Below are 17,122 nucleotides of genomic sequence, written 5' to 3'. Positions count from 1 at the left end.
TCCCAAGTCTAATGACAGTACAGTTGTCTGTTCTAAACAAAAGCCTTTATACTAGCTGATTTTTGACTGAATAAAAATGTACCCATATCTTTACAAAAGCAGATGTTGATCTTGTCATTCTGAAGAAGCTTTATATAGCCGTGTTGCCTGCTGGTTGCACTGTAGCAGTGATTGACGTGTTTTCATGATCTAGATCAAGATCTTTATTCAATCCCACATACCCCCCTGTGGGGCCTCTCATCAACAAACATTCCTCCAATGTCAGCTGTTCAGACTAAAGCTAACATGACAACTTGAGAACGCCATAAATGTTTCAGCCATTATCAAACACATTTTTTACTAATCCATTAAAGAACTTACATAAATAGAGCCGTTTCTGTCTCATGTGATTTAGAAGTTGGGGAAGAAAAGTTCACTTCAGTCTTTCCTTCAATCTTTTTTATTTTTTTCATTTTTCATTTCTAGCGAACGGGAGCGAGGTACACATCAGTAACGTCCACTTTGAGGACACCGGGGCCTATACCTGCATTGCCCGTAACGAGGCAGGAGTAGACGAGGACATCTCCTCTCTATTCGTGGAGGACTCTGCTCGGAAAACGTGTATGTATAAGTCATGAAGTGCAGCCCATCTGTCCTTATAATGGAACTTCACTTCCTGTTTCTTTGCATTATTCAGCAGACTGAACGTTAATAGTTTATAAACTTCAGATAACTTTAGATAATAATAGAAGGAGATGCAATAATGGAAGAAGAGTCCCAGAGGTCTGATATTTTTAATATGTGTCAGCAGTTTTATGGCACACTGTATTGAAATGTATAAAAAATGAGATTTGTTTTTCAACAACCAGTTGATGAAACCCTTAGCACAGTAGTTCTCAATTCCAGTTCATGAGCTGTGTTCTGATTGACATGGTCCCTACACAGTGTCCATAGCTTTCTACTCCCTGAGCATGGGAAATCTGTTAACTACACTTCAGAACATTTATTCATGGATTTGTGCTATGCCATGGCCTTCAACGGCTTCACAAACAGACAAAACGTCTTTAGTTTATGAATGTTTGACGTCACGGGCGGGGTGACGTAGCGACCAGGAAGCTATGAAGGCACCTGCCACCAAGCTGACTTCAGCTTCGAGTAGGGAAGCAAGCACCGGCAGGGGTGCCGGGAGTATAGCTCTGCGACGCAGTGTCTCGTTCCTTCGAGGAACTAGGGTTACATTCGTAACCTAGAGACGTTCCTCTTCAGGAACTCGAGCTGCGTCAAGCGCTTTCGGGAACGATGTGCCAACGCTGCCAGACTACCAATCCCCTGCCTAGTGTGTATCTGAAGAGCACAGCTAAGGCAAGAGGACAGAAGAGCCTGGAGCGGCTCGCATATCGAGATTGTAAAATCTGTCAAATGTAGAGGGCGTGGACCATCCCACAGCATTGCAGATGTCCAAGAGGGACACACCTGCTAGAAAGGCCTTAGAGGCAGCCATACCCCGAGTAGAGTGATCCTTGGCTCCCAAAGGAAGGGGAAGTCCAGAGGACTCATAGGAGACGTTGATAGCCTTGACTATCCAACGACTAAGGGTCTGCTTAGAGGCAGGGGATCCTTCTTAGGAGGACCGTAACATTTACATTTATTCATTTAGCTGACGCTTTTATCCAAAGCGACTTACAATTGCTATATATGTCAGAGGTCACACGCCTCTGGTGTCTCACAGTGGATTCGAACCCGGGTCTCCCACACCAAAGGCATGTGTCTTATCCACTGCCCCACCACCACCCAAACAAGCAATTGGTCAGATTTTCTCCACAGGGCAGCTCTGTGGACGTATGCGTCCAGTCCTCGAACTGGACACATACAATTTAGCTTCTCCTGGTCTGGCTCCCGAAAGGGAGGAGGGCAGAAGGCTTGCAGTACCATAGGTTGTGGCGTAACAGAGGGAACTTTAGGAACATAACCCGCTCGAGGGTATAAGAATTCTTTGGCCATACCAGGGGCAAAGTCTAAGTAGTTAGGGGCCACCGAGGGGGCCTGAAGATCTCCAACTCTCTTTAGAGAAGTAATAGCCAGTAACAGGGCAGTCTTAAGGGTCAGATGTCAATCTGAGACATCTTGGATTGGCTCAAATGGAGCTTTACAAAGAGCCTCTAACACCACAACCAAGTCCCACGGGGGAATACGGGACCGTACTGGAGCTCTCAGCCTCAGTGCAACGTGGAGGAAACGTGTAACTAGGGGGTGTCTACCCACTGACTGACCATTGAAAGGGACGTGGTAAGCAGCTATGGCCGCCACGTACACCTTTAAGGTGGAGTGAGTTAACCCCGCAGAGAGCCTAGCTTGTACAAACTCCAGAGCTGTACCAACTGGGCAGTTAAAAGGGTCAAGCTGGCGGTCTCTGCACCATGAGGAGAAGAGTTTCAACCTCAGGGCGTACAGTTTCCTCGTAGAGGGAGCTCTGGATTGGAGGGGGGGGGTCTCAACAACCTCGGTTGAGAGACCGGAAGCTATGAGGCCACACCCACAACTTCCACAACTCCGAGCGAGGGTGAATTATTTTGCCTGCACCTGAGAGAGTAGATCTGTCCTGATCGGAATCTCCCATGGAGAGCCGTCGAGGAGAGAGATCAGATCTGCAAAACATACTGGGCCCGGCCAGAACGGGGCTACTAATAGAAGATGGACCCCGTCCCGGCGTACTCTCACCAGAACTCCCGGGAGCAGAGCGATAGGGGGAAAGGCGTACAGACGAACCCTCAGGCTGGTCTGTACCATAGCGTCCAATCCCAGAGGAGCTGGGACAGTATGCATTCAATACATACTGTTGAATGCTCAATATTGGTGGGCTTTGCCCCCGAAAGCGAACCTCAGAAACTTCCTGTGTTGTGGAAGGATGGATATATGGAAGTATGCGTCTTTGAGATCTATTGTGACAAACCAGTCCTCGGATCTGATTTGAGCTACAACCTGTTTGACAGTAGGCATTTTGAACTTCAGTGACATTACTGAGAGGTTAGATGACCTAAGTCTAAGATCGGACGCAACCCCCCATCCTTCTTTGGAACTATGAAATACCGGCTGTAAAACCCGGACTCCCTGTCTAGAGGAGGAACCACCTCGATGGCCGCCTTCCTTAATAGGGTATTCACATCTTGTTCTATCACCAGAGCCTGCTGGGGGCCGACTGCTGTCGGTGTAACCCCATTGAATGTCGGCGGTGGATGGCCGACGATAACCTCTTTCTATTGTGTGCAGGACCCATTGAGATACATTTAGCAGTAGTTTCCATACTGCTAGCTAATGTACTAAGGGAATCAGTCTCTCGAGACTGACCTCTGGTGTAAGAGGCCCCCGAAGGGGCGGCGAGCGTCTCAGCTCCGCTACGCTCACGGGTGGAAATAACTGAGAGCAGTGCTCGCTGGAAGCCGCTGCGCCCTGAAACTCTGGCAGGGTTGGCAGACCCACCTCCTGAGGGCACTGAGGTGAGACGGGCACCATGTAATGAGGTGGGCACCGCCCAGTAGGGGCCGCCCTCTGTAGTCGTGACCGAAATGCGTCATGACTTCTTGGCCGTGGACCTCCCAGCCTGAAGTACGGAATAGGCTGGGAAGTCGCTGACCCAGAGCGTTGCTTCAGCCTCTGGTCCCGAAGCGGGGAACACGGGCGGCAACGCTCTGTTTGTACGCGGAGGGGGCTGCTCCCCCCAGCAGTCCCTCCACTACATCTAACTTCACGAGTTAAATAACTGTCATTATATTCCTCAGAATTTAATGCAATCAAACAATCAGACAAGTAAACACGGTCTGGATTGTGATACAATACACATTGAAGCGATATATTGAACTTCTCGAAGTTAGATAACGGTCATTAGATTCCTCAGAATTTAAAGCAATCCAACAATCAGACAAGTAAACACAGTCTAGATTGTGATAAAGTACACATTGAAGTGATATATTGACTTCTCAAAGTCATTATATTCCTCAGAATTTAAAGCAATCAAACAATCAGACGAGTAAACACAGTCTGGATTGTGAACTATACACATTGAAGTGATATATAAACTTCTCAAAGTCATTAAATTTCTCAGAATTTAATGTAGTCAAACAATCAGACAAGTAAACACGGTCTAGATTGTGATAAAGTGCACACTGAAGTGATAGAACTAACTCCTCCTTATTAAATGTAGTTTAAACAGCCAGACAAGCGGTCGGGTATGGAAAAATTCACATCAAAACTGAAAATGATGTAATAAACGCGTTGCCTCGACAGCGCGCGAATAGCTTAGTCACACAAACAATATTAATCCCCTCGGAGATTAAATAGCTGCTCATTAACGCTGCCCGTATAATGTTAGGCATAACACTGTTTGTTGTTTACTGGTGCTTATGCAACTTTATGTTTGTGCAACTACAAGCTCGCCGACGCCCTCCATGTCAATCTCCTCAGAGAAAGAAAGGCAGAGCGTCAAACCCGATGCCCGGGGGGGAAGAACCAAAGCTCGGGCTTCCGAACCCAGGAATCGGGCAGATCTGATGGGTAAGGTAGGAGATAAGGACGTGTCCATTTCCATTCCCTCCATCAGATCGATCTGCGAACCCAACGAATGCCGGCGCCACTCCGCCTCGGCGAAAGCGGGACCGGTATCGCGAGGAACGCTGTCGAAGGCTCCCTCCTCGAAGAAATATCAAAAAATATATTTTTGAAAGAAGTATCTTACTTTTACCAGGACTGCATTTATTTGATTTTAAAAATACAGTAAAATCAGCAATATTGTGAAATATTATAACAATTTAAAATAATCGCTTTCTGTTCTAATATATTTTGCAGTGTCATTTATGAATGTCAGAGCTAAATTTTTTGCAGATATTATTTTAGTGATACATGATCCTTTAGAAGTCATTTTAATATAATGATTTTGTCCACATGAAACATTTCTTCTTATTATCAATGTTAAAAATGTTTGTGGAAATAGTGAGGTTTTTTTTTTTTGTATTGAACCCAGGAAGTTGTGCGCAGTTGTGGTTAGATTTTCTCTAATGGGTTTGCGGAGGTGTTGGGATATGTAGTCTACAGACTGAGTTTAGAGGTCTAGCTATTGTAGTCTAGTGAGATATGAAAGCAATGCACTGTGCACACAGAAGGCCAGAGTTTCCTCACAGGTCATACAACATGAGGCAGTACTGTCTATATGCATGCATAATAGATGACAGTATTTACACAGATTCACTATTACTCTGCCCACCGATCTGGAGTTCTTCCAGACCCGTTTGATTCTCTTTTCTGATAGGTGAACACCTCCGGCTGTCTGGATCAACACTCGCTGTAGACCAACTCACTCATGGTTTCTCCTCAAGCAGACTAATATGATCTCTGCCTGAATAGAGATGCACTGTTAGAGAATATTCTCATAGGCATCCCAAATCATTCGTGCTAGAATACATTTTCTGTTTGGACACAGACGTAACATCGTTGTTGGTTTTTAAAGGATCAATTGGCCAATACGTTGGTTGTTTTTCATGCTGTTACAGCAAATGGTGACAGCCCTTATCTTAAAAAGCATCATAAAAGTAGTCCAAATGGCTACTACACTATATTCCACTGATATATTTTTGGTCTCTGTTGATATTGAATGATAATCTTCTTCAACAGCAGAATTATTTTAGTGTTATTTATATAATGTTATAGTATTCTCTTTATATATATTCTTCACAATATATATTTTTATATATATTCAGTTAATTTTTATGTCGTTTTTGTATTTTTAGTACATGGACCCACTTTATATTAAGTGGCCTTAACTACTGTGTAGTTAAATTTTAATTATTAATTTGGTACAATGCACTTATTGTGTACATACATGTGTTTACATTGTACTTATATTTGAAAAATATCTGCACATAATTACATCTGTAATTCATTTCTGTAATTACATGTATAATTACACGTTGACCCATCCCTTACACCTTAACACACCCTTAAACTTACCCATACCACCAAATCTGTCCCTAACCTTACCTGTTTCCCACCTCAATAGCAGCAAAAAAAAAGTTGCAATACAATATGAACACAATAAGTACGTACATTGTATTTATTTTTTTATGTAAGTACATAGTAGTTAAGGCCACTTAATATAAAGTAGGACCCATTAACTTATTTCAGTTAGTTGCCAAGGCAACAGGCAACTTAAGACTTTCATCTAATATTTATATTTTATTTTATATTTTATGATCACATATATTATGAACTGTCTAGAGTTTTCTTTAGAAGATCTAGGGCATCAACATTTTCAATGTTTTTCACACAAAGCTATTGAATAGCTTGCACAAGTAAAATGGACCACTTTTATGATACATTAATGGTGCTTTTGCACCATTATTCATTGAATTATTAATTTCAAAGTGAATTACTTATAATCTTTAATCTAGCACAGAAGATAGGAAGTCATACAGGTTTTTATCAACATGAAGGTGAGCAAACAACTGTTCTTTTTAATACATTAGTGTGTGTCACAAGTAACTCTGATTTGTTGGATTTGGTTGGATTTGATAGTATGTATATTGCTTTCAGTGTGCATGAGGGTAACAATCCTGCACTGTCAGCTGGGATTTCCTCTTTCATTATTCCTGCAACAGCAGGTCTTAACCCATAAGCCTGGGATGATACATGGCTCCCTGCTTCCACAGAGCGCACCAGCCTGGCAAATACATTTCCAGCTTGTGCCCAAGCACTACATTTAAAATGTTTCTATTCATTGATATCAGTGGGCTTTTAGCATGCTGCTTCAGCTTGGTGTAATGAATGTGTCTTTGTTGCTGAGTAACTTATGAATGGGAGAATATTGGTTTTTATACAGTACAGCGCATGCCTGAAATTTCACTGACGTTTGGTTACAGAAGACGAACCCTGATACAGAACAGTAAAAGCTAGGACTCATAGCACAAAGTTGTGTGTTAGTTGTTGAGTGTACAGTGAGGATTACAGCCTCTGAAAGGTTGTAAGGGTGTGTGATAAAAGTAATCGTACATCTAAAGGGCAAAACAAGGTGAAGTTGGTGGTCAGCCATGAGCAATTGGGGTCAGTGCCGTTCTACAGGTCAGTGGGGAAAAACACACAGGGGAGATAATGATCTTGGTCCTCTCTTTCACTCTCCTCAAGATTTAAAGGTCAGACAGTGTCCCTCAGCCCAGCCTCTGTGTTTTACAGATCATGAAATTGGATGTCCACCAAAAAAGTCAAATCTTAAGGGCCACTAAGTAAAAGTCCTGCAATGATAGACCACTCTTCTGATTTTGTTTCTAATGGTATTAAAGTTGAACTGTGTATTTTTTTCACTGTTAAAATGCTTTCCCAGTTTAATGTGTAGAAACAATTACACACTAAGTCTTATAGTTGCCGTTTTCAAATATTGCTCTGTTTAATCAGCCCAACATGTTGACCTCTGGCTTAACCAATAGGGTTCAGGAAGTAAAAAATCTCCATACGTTTTTATACACTACAATTTAAAAGTTTGGGATCAGTAAGAAATATTTACATCACTTATAATCACCAAGAATGTTTATCAAAAAACAGTTAACCAGATTAACAGGATAGGATAAATAGTATTATTTTACTATTTATTACTGTAGTCAGAAATTTGTTGTGAAAACAATGCATGCAAATGTGCAATGAACTGCAGAATGATGCTAAATCACAGTAATTTACTCCTCTTGTTTCACTGTGAATTCACATTATAAATTGATCTTTCACTGTGCGACTTTGATAAATTTAGTTCTCTTGAATAAGCATGTTTGGCTCTTGATAAAAATACTAGAGGATATAGCGCTGAAATATGTTTACCATAAACATTCCTGAGAGTTTATGTTATCCGCTCCGCTGTTTTGACGCACTGCTCAAAATGGTGCTGTGTTACGGCTCGCAGTCCGAGTGGATGCCAGGGTGTGTATGCTGTTCACCTTTTCAATATCAGTTATACAAATATTTAAGGATAAAAATCTTGAGTTGCTTTTAAAATAGTCACGAGTCCTTTTCCTCTAGTAGAGTCAAGTCTGAAATCATTTCAGGTCGAGTCTGAGTCAAGTTTGAAGTCTATAAAAATGAGTCTCTTGGTGGGAGGAGGATTAAAACAGATGAGTGATTTGAGGCTGAGGTGATGCAAAGCACTCAGGTGTGCTTTTGTTCATCATGTAAGAAGAAGAGAGACAATATGTTGTTACGGTCTGGTCAAGGGGAAAAATATACTGGCCAAGTATTTAAGGCTGTCAGATAAACACCACCTGCTGCAAACATACAAACAATAGTAGTGCAGCTGTGTGCTTGTTTAATTATAGGATTCCATGTACCCACAATTTCACATTCAAACACACATCTCTCATATGTTAGCAAGAGCCTCACCAAAAGCTAAATGGGATGGTTAAAATGTACAATTATCTGGTAAGGTTTTTTTTTATCAAGCTGTCTAGGCTTTACTGTAGGGGACTTGTCAGAATTATTATTTCACACAGTGTAATTTTGTGTTATGCTCTGTCACAGACTAGGCCCATCAGAACAATGCCTCCTTTGCCATTGCATGCTGGGATATGCCAGTGATCATATATACAGTAAAGACAATATAAAGACAGCCAGATGTGTAATAACTCGTGGAGGGAAAATATCTGTGTTTGAAAACTTCTCTGAACAATTAATTCACACAGCTGGTTTCACTAAATTGCTCCTTTTTTCTTTAAAAGTTAAGCTCTTTTAAAAGTTCAAATAGCATATATATCATAAAGGACCACTTTTCAAAAAATAGACTCTGTGGGTGTTTTTTTTTTTTTTAGTGGTCACATGGAATGCATGTTGCACAGGTGAAAGTTAGTAACATGGATTTGGAGCTACTTGAGAGTGAGTGAATGAGAGAACTGTCATTATTGCCTGAAGAATTACTATTTATTAACTAAAACTCATGTTTATACTTATAGCCCATAGTTGCAACATACCACCAAGTGACTGAAGTTGGCATCAAATTTTTTTTTTCCTTCTTAATTTATGTTAGTACTCATGTGCATGATTGGTATTTTATGTACATTGAAGACTGGAGACATATATATATGGAGAATGGAGTCTCATTTATATATTTGTTGTTTTTAATAAACACAGCATTGGTGAGCATAAATGCTGACTTCAAATTGTTCAGCTAAAAATTGAGTGCTTTTTCTTATTAGTTTATTAGTATAATGACCTACCTGAACACATCCTGTGTGTGTGCAGAAATATGTTTAAAGGCCAGTTTTCCTGGATAGTTGAACCTTACACTCTGTATCACTGCTCTAAGGCAGAAATTAGTGGCTATTTTCTTTTCCTTCTTTCATCAAATGCATTTTCTGGAGTCTATTTCAGCATCAGCCCTTCTCTGAGGTGTTGCCCTATACCTGAGGGCATTAACCTCAATATCCAAAAGACTGTAAGTGCTTGTATTAAAGTTTAAAGAAAGCAATACCAGCAAAATAAGGTAGTTCACTCTTCTGTAAGGTAGCACGACCTTCAAAACCTACTGAATGCACAGGATTGTTTTCTTATATATGCTACACACCACATGTAGAAAGTGGGAAAGGTTGCTATAACAAATCCTTAAGTCGTATAGCATATTCACTTATAGTGTCTTCATAATAGTCATCATAATTATATCATGTTTGCTCTTTTAATTATGCTGGAATTTGCTCAACGGAGCATTAGCGTGATAGATGCATAGTTGCATTCTCAACTCATGAATACTTTGATAGGTCCATGAATGATTCAGAGAGGCAAAGCAGAAACGCAGACCCCAGGCATTTGTCTTGATTAGTTTTCTGTTGTGTTGGAGACCTAATTAGAGTCTAACACTGGCCTTCACCTGTTACGCCATCACAGTCGACTCGTACCACTGCTTTATCTCCCACCAGCAGCTTGAAATGTGACTCTGCTTTCGGGGACATAGCGTTTCGGTCAGAGTTCATTTCAGGTAAGGTTTGTGGTTTTTCCCAGCAGCCGTGTTCCACTAACCTGAACCATTTTGATGGATGGAAGAGCTAAATTATGCAATGCATGATTGCTTTTTTTTCTTTGCTTTTTTTCAGCTTTTATTTATTTATTTATTTATTCATTCATTCATTTTTTTATTTAATTTATAGCTTTAATTGTATTTAAAAAATAATATATATATATATATATATATATATATATATATATATATATATATATTTTATTATTATTATTATTATTTTTTTTTTCAACTTTAAATTGTTTAACTTAAAAAAAGAATAGCTATCTTGCCACTGTCTTTTTTTTTTTTACATTTTACATTTTACATTTTAAATCTTCTTCAAAAAGATTTTTTATGTTTGAAGTGATTTAAAAATGTTTTACAGATTTAAGAAGAAAAATATTTTTGTATCAACACACAAAAAATTATGATATTGATGGCATGCTTAGTCTACGTGTAAGATAAATGGTGTTCCCTTAACATGAAAACTGTATAAACATCAAATATTAATTTACTTTACCCAAAACAAACAGAGGAAACTTTGGCTCCTTATTTCACCAGTGTCCTTGTGCCATTGAAAGCAACCTCTTGTTTGTATGACTCTTTATTTCCCCTGCCTGGTGATGAATTGTGTCAGTACTCTGTGTTATTGGAAAAGACTCGGTCTACACAGATCACATTTCTTCCAAACGACTCCCTTCTTCTTTCATACTGTAGTGGAACTCCATGTTTCCTGAGTCTTTTTTACATTCCTCATCAGTTGCTGATGCAATGGCAATATTTTTTACAAAAGTCTTTTAGATTGCGCCGATGCATTACCTCATAGAAAAAGAACTTGACTAAGGACTTTTTAAAGATTAACTCTAGCTCCGTTACTCTGCTCTCCTGTCTCCCGGATGAAGTGAGAGAGCAGAATGAAAATCACTTGGTGTAGATGTCACAAGGTGACGATCTTTAGGGGCGGAACCAAAATTCGGGAAGTTTGGTTCCGCCCGGAAGCGTTTCCGCCCGGACCGGAAAAACAGAACACCGGAACTTCCGGTAGCGCCGTAAGAAGGAAAATCAGGGAATTCGATGCACCTGTGCCTAGTTAGGGACAGCGGTTGGTGATTGGAGGATACGCTGGACAAGGCAGTACTTAAGGCCAAGTTATTTCCCAGTCTGGGAAGCTCTTTTTGGTGTGTGTGAAGCACTGGGTTGTGCCCGTCTTGGTACGCTGCTGGTAGCTGTCTAACTCTCTCTCTCCCTCAGGCTGGAATTGTATGATTGTGAAGACATCGCGAACCTTAAAGGTTGAGAAGTGAACAGATTATACGGCGAACTGAGACGACGTGAAAAAGGGGATTGGAAGTGGCATTGATGTGAGTACTAAGAGCCAGTCGAAAGTGCCCTGTATATTGACCTGGCGTTGTGTAGATCTCTCCAGGAGGAGGAGGGCGGCCCTACCCCTAATATAGTGTGGTGGGAGAGCCGAAGGAATACTTATTGAAGTAGTCGCAACGACGACATCACTAGCTAGGCCGCATATTCCATCGCCAGATCCGAACCAAGCGAAGTGAAGGAAGACGGGTGTCCTTTTCGTACACTGAGTGTGGTGGGTGAGTCTTCGTGCTGTGAAAACCTATAATTTTGACGTGGTGTTGTATATTGCTGTGGGCTGCTGTGTATTGCCGTGTGTCCTGTCAGATAAACCCCCGCCTTCACGCACTTCGGCGTGGGAGGACAAGGAGATTGCTGGCCCTAGCCTAGTTCAGTACAGTATATGTTGTGAGCGTGCTTCAGATCTCCGGAGATAGCACGGTACGCTGTGTCCAGCCCAGAGGTGAAAGCCATCCAAAGCAGAGTAACTGTGTTTTGTGTCCAAGTTGATACCTGTGGAGAGGAAAGGAAAGAGAGTGAGTAACACAAGGAGAAACAGAGGAAACCTGTACTTACTGTACGCTGTGTTCAGCCCAGAGGTGAGAGCCATTCAAAGCAAACTAACGGTGCTATTGTGCCCAAGTTGATATCTGTGGAGAGAAAAGGAGAGAGAGGTGAATAACACGAGGAGGAATAGAGCGAACCCTGTACTACAGTACGCTGTGTCCAGCCCAGAGGTGAGAGCCATTCAAAGCAAACTAACTGTGCTATTGTGCCCAAGTTGATACCTGTGGAGAGAAGAGGAGAGAGAGAGTGAATAACACGAGGAGGAATAGAGCGAACCCTGTACTCACAGTACGCTGTGTCCAGCCCAGAGGTGAGAGCCATTCAAAGCAAACTAACTGTGCTATTGTGCCCAAGTTGATACCTGTGGAGAGAAAAGGAGAGAGAGAGTGAATAACACGAGGAGGAATAGAGCGAACCCTGTACTTACAGTACGCTGTGTCCAGCCCAGAGGTGAGAGCCATTCAAAGCAGACTAACTGTGCTATTGTGCCCAAGTTGATACCTGTGGAGAGAAAAGGAGAGAGAGTGAATAACACGAGGAGGAATAGAGCGAACCCTGTACTTACAGTACGCTGTGTCCAGCCCAGAGGTGAGAGCCATTCAAAGCAAACTAACTGTGCTATTGTGCCCAAGTTGATACCTGTGGAGAGGAAAGGAGAGAGAGAGTGAATAACACGAGGAGGAATAGAGCGAACCCTGTACTTACAGTACGCTGTGTCCAGCCCAGAGGTGAGAGCTATTCAAAGCAAACTAACTGTGCTATTGTGCCCAAGTTGATACCTGTGGAGAGAAAAGGAGAGAGAGTGGGTAACACGAGGAGAGACTGAGGGAACCTGTACTTACGCCGCTGCCTGTGGAGAAAGAGAAAGCGAGTGAGCACCCAAGGAACGAACTGTGTGAACCAGTACTTACTGTGAGCTGTAATCAGCGAAGAGCTGCCTGTGGAGAAAGAGAAAGCGAGTGAGCACCCAAGGAACGAACTGTGTGAACCAGTACTTACTGTGAGCTGTAATCAGCGAAGAGGTGAGAGCAAAACCAAGCTGAACTAACTGTGCCTGTGTGTCCCAGCCGTTGCCTGTGGAGAAAGAGAAAGAGCGTGAGCACCCAAGGAATGAACTGGGTGAATCAGTACTTACTGTGAGCTGTAATCAGCGAAGAGGTGAGAGCAAAACCAAGCTGAACTAACTGTGCCTGTGTGTCCCAGCCGTTGCCTGTGGAGAAAGAGAAAGAGCGTGAGCACCCAAGGAACGAACTGGGTGAATCAGTACTTACTGTGAGCTGTAATCAGCGAAGAGCCGTTGCCTGTGGAGGAAGAGAAAGAGAGTGGGCACCTTGAGAACGAACTGAGTGAACCAGTACTTACCGTGAGCTGTATTCAGCGAAGAGGAGGAAGAAGGAGGGCGCTACGGATACCTAAGACTCAGGCCGGGGCCCGAGCCCCACGCCCCGGATCCCCGTGGCCCCCTTGCTCCCTGACCTCTTCCCGGCCATAGCCCATCTGGAGGGCCGAGTCAGAGTTTAGTTTTAATTGCCCTTTCCCTATTCCCTAAGCTATTTTTAAATATTTAAATAAAGATTGTTTTATCACTTACTTGTTCTCGTGTTGCTTGGCCATTGGGTCGGGTTTGGGGACCTCCTCGAGGTGGAAGTTGAGAAGGGGTGTGGCTTAGTTAAAGCATAGCCAGCCCCTGGGTGTGACAGATTTGGCGTAGTCGGCAGGGTTTCCACCTCGAGTTGAGTAACCAAGGTCGTCCAATGACCGACAACGCGGGGCTTTCAGCCCAACCCCGTGCCATGCCCGTTTTTATGGGGAGCCCCTGGATTCAAAAATATGGGGGGACAGAATCCGAGGTACGATTGTCTGAATGGAAGGCTCAACTAGAGTACTTGGCCGACCTACAGGGCCTTAGTGCAGCCCAGCGGCTTCAATTTGTGTTAAACTCCCTGGATGGAGAAGCGCGGCGAGAGGTGCATGCCGCCCCCGAAGCCGTTAGAGCCAACGCCCAAACCGTGTTCCAGTTCCTCACTGAACAGTATGGTGACCACACCCCCGTAGCTGTCCTTCGCTCCCAGTTCTTCAATTGTAAGCAGGGCCCCCGCCAACCGATTAGAGCTTTCGCCCTGAGGTTGCGAGAGCGATTCGCCCGACTACAGACCCGTCGGGACCACGGGTTGGGAGATGGAGAGACTCTATTGCGGGACCAGTTTCTTCTGGGGTTGAAGGAGGGTCCGGTGAGACAGAGCCTACGTATCCAGTTTCGAAGGGACCCGGGTCTTACGTTCGAAGATCTGAAGAAAGAGGCACTGGCCCTGGAAGGTGATGAGACTGAGGTGAGTGGTTCCCCAGTGTGTGCGGTTGTCAGTGAAGTAGCACCAGCACAACCCGGAGGCCCTGACTGGAAGCAAGCACTGAAGGCTGAACTTTTGAAAGATGTCCGCGATCAGATGTCTGAACTGTCTAAAGCCCTCGTAGGAGAATTGCGCCAAGGACGGGCGCGGGAGGAACCACGGCCGGCGCCCCGAGACCGAGTGTACTCAGAGGGAGGCCGAGAGCCGTTCAGGCGCCCGAACCACTTTAACCGGCCCCGTTTCGAATGGGACGAGCAAGGGCGACCCATCTGCAACCGCTGTGGCAAACCAGGTCACTATAGCCGTCAGTGTGGGCCCCGCAGGGCGTCAGAAGGGGGTTTTTAGGTCGGCCGGCCACTGTGGGTCGTGTGGCCGGGACCCCTCGAGAAGACCCTGGAAGAGGATATGGCTCTAGGAGCCAGATGATTGGGCGTAGCCCCGTGGCGAAGGTGAGAGTGTGCGGCAAGGAGATTCAATGCCTGGTAGACACAGGCTCCCAAGTGACGTTGTTTGCTGAGAGTTTATCCGAAGAAGTGTTTGGGAAACAAGGGGCACCAGGGGCGGAGGCCCCCTGGCTTACTCTGAAGGGCGCAAACGGCCTCGACATCCCATATATTGGCTACCGATTGACGGACCTAGAGGTTCACGGAGTGATGGTCCCCCAGAAAGGTGTGATTATCGTGCAAGACCATTGTCTGGGTGCACATCGAGCCCTGTTGGGCATGAATGTCCTCGCTGATTGCTGGGAAGAGCTATTTCGGGCTAGGCCCGTATCGAAGATACCACCTGCAGAGAGGCCCAAGTGGGAGTGTGTGGTAGCTGACTGTCGAAGGGTGCAAATGAGCCAAGTCCGCAGGGAACAGGAAGAGGTAGGAAGAGTGATGTGTCGTTTTGCTTTGTCTGTCCCCGCAAAAAGTGAGGCTGTTGTGTGGGCGCGAGTACCGCCCCGAAGAGCGGGCCCAGAAGAGTGGGTGCTGGTGGAGCCCCATGTGGATTGTCCACAAGTGGAAGTGGCACGAGGACTATCGACGGTCCGGCGGGGGAGAGTCCCCGTGAGGATACGGAATGTACATCCATACGCGGTGCAACTACATCGGCACCAACGATTAGCCCGTCTGACAACGGTTACATCCCACCAAGTAAGGGAAGAGAGGGATATTAGTTTTCGTCAGGTGTGCCCCACTGTCATCGAGGTGGCCCTGACACAAGTAGACACCCCATGGGGTGGTATGGAGAGGAGTGTGCCGAGCCACCTGGCGGGTGAGTCGTTACAAGGGGAGGATTTAGAGCAAGCACAGACACAGAAGTTACAGGCCCTCCTTCGGAGATGGCAGCATGTGTTCGCCACCCACGATGAAGACTACGGATGCACCCAGGTGGTACAACATCATATACCTACCGGGGATGCAGGGCCCAGCCGGGAGAGGTATCGCCCAATTCCGCCCACTTTGTATACCGAGGTACGTACACTCCTGCAAGGCATGCTGAAGCAAGGAGTTGTTAGGGAAAGCAGCAGCCCGTGGGCGGCCCCCATAGTGCTGGTGCAAAAGAAGACGGGGGCTTGGAGATTCTGCGTGGACTACCGTAAGCTGAACCTCGTGACTAAGAAAGACGCTTTCCCTTTGCCACGGATCGAAGATTCGCTTGCCAGCCTCACGCAGTCGGCATGGTACTCTACCCTAGATTTGGCCAGTGGCTACTGGCAGGTGCAGGTGGCCGAAGCAGACCGGGAGAAGACTGCCTTTACAACCCCGTTCGGACTATTTGAATGGGACCGGATGCCTTTCGGGCTCTGTAACGCTCCGGCCACCTTCCAGCGGCTGATGCAGCGGTGCTTGGGAGGTCAGTTAATGGAGTCAGTATTAGTTTACCTGGATGATGTGATTGTCTACTCCCCAGATTTTGATTCACACCTGAGGCACCTCGAGGAAGTCTTTCGGGCCATGGAGAAGTACGGATTGAAACTACAGCCCAATAAGTGTCACTTACTACGGAGAGAAGTCAACTTTCTGGGCCACGTGGTCAGTGCGGCTGGAGTGTCCGTAGATCCTGGAAAGGTATCGGCCGTGAAGGACTGGAAGGCCCCGAGGACAGTGAGGCAAGTGCGATCCTTTTTAGGATTTGTGGGATACTATAGGCGTTTCATAAAGGACTTTTCAAAAATTGCTAAACCCCTTAATCAGTTGCTGGTTGGCACAGGTCGTAACCGGGGCCGGGGGTCGCCCAACGTAGACTGGGATGCAAATTGTGAGTCGGCGTTCCAGACATTGAAGCAGGAGCTGCTACAGGCCCCTATCTTGGCATACGCAGATTTCACAAAACCATTCCTTTTGTATACAGATGCCAGCAATCTCGGGCTGGGAGCGGTGTTGGCTCAACGGCAGGACGGAGTTGAGAGGGTCATCGCGTACGCCAGCCGGAGCCTCCACCCAGCCGAGAGGAACGATGCGAACTATAGTTCTTTCAAATTGGAGCTGCTGGCGTTGAAGTGGGCCCTAAGTGAGAAATTTAAAGACTACCTCTGGGGTGCCAAGGTGACGATCATTACAGACAATAACCCATTAGTACACTTGCAGACGGCGAAGCTGGGAGCCGTGGAGCAGCGGTGGGTGGCCCAACTGGCCAACTTTGACTATCAACTACAGTACCGACCAGGGCGTGAACACACGAACGCGGACGTCCTCTCAAGGCTGCCCGAAGCGGAAAGCCCCGGAGGGGCCAACCCGGAGGAGGGCTATATGGTAGGAGCAGTAGAGGCACCAGGCAGCAGACAAGAGGCCGTGCCTGAGAACTGGGGATGGGATCCCCGTCGGTGGAGGGAGAGACAGGCCAGGGATCAAGATGTGCGGCTGGTAAGAGA

At 45.2% G+C, this 17,122-nt stretch overlaps 1 protein-coding gene across 2 annotated transcripts in view; it reads left to right on the top strand.

Annotated features, from left to right (window-relative positions):
• LOC132113794 (follistatin-related protein 5-like) overlaps window positions 1-17,122 on the top strand; it is a 165,170-nt gene that overhangs the window by 123,688 nt on the left and 24,360 nt on the right. For both annotated transcript variants that reach the window (XM_059521796.1, XM_059521795.1), the window contains exon 10: window positions 466-600. In XM_059521796.1, coding sequence (XP_059377779.1) covers window positions 466-600 — 135 coding nt within the window. The remainder of the gene's footprint in view (window positions 1-465; window positions 601-17,122) is intronic.

This window comes from Carassius carassius, chromosome 33 (assembly GCF_963082965.1).
Source record: "Carassius carassius chromosome 33, fCarCar2.1, whole genome shotgun sequence".
Classification (NCBI taxonomy): Eukaryota; Metazoa; Chordata; class Actinopteri; order Cypriniformes; family Cyprinidae; genus Carassius; species Carassius carassius.
This window is presented reverse-complemented; position numbering and strand designations above follow the sequence as displayed.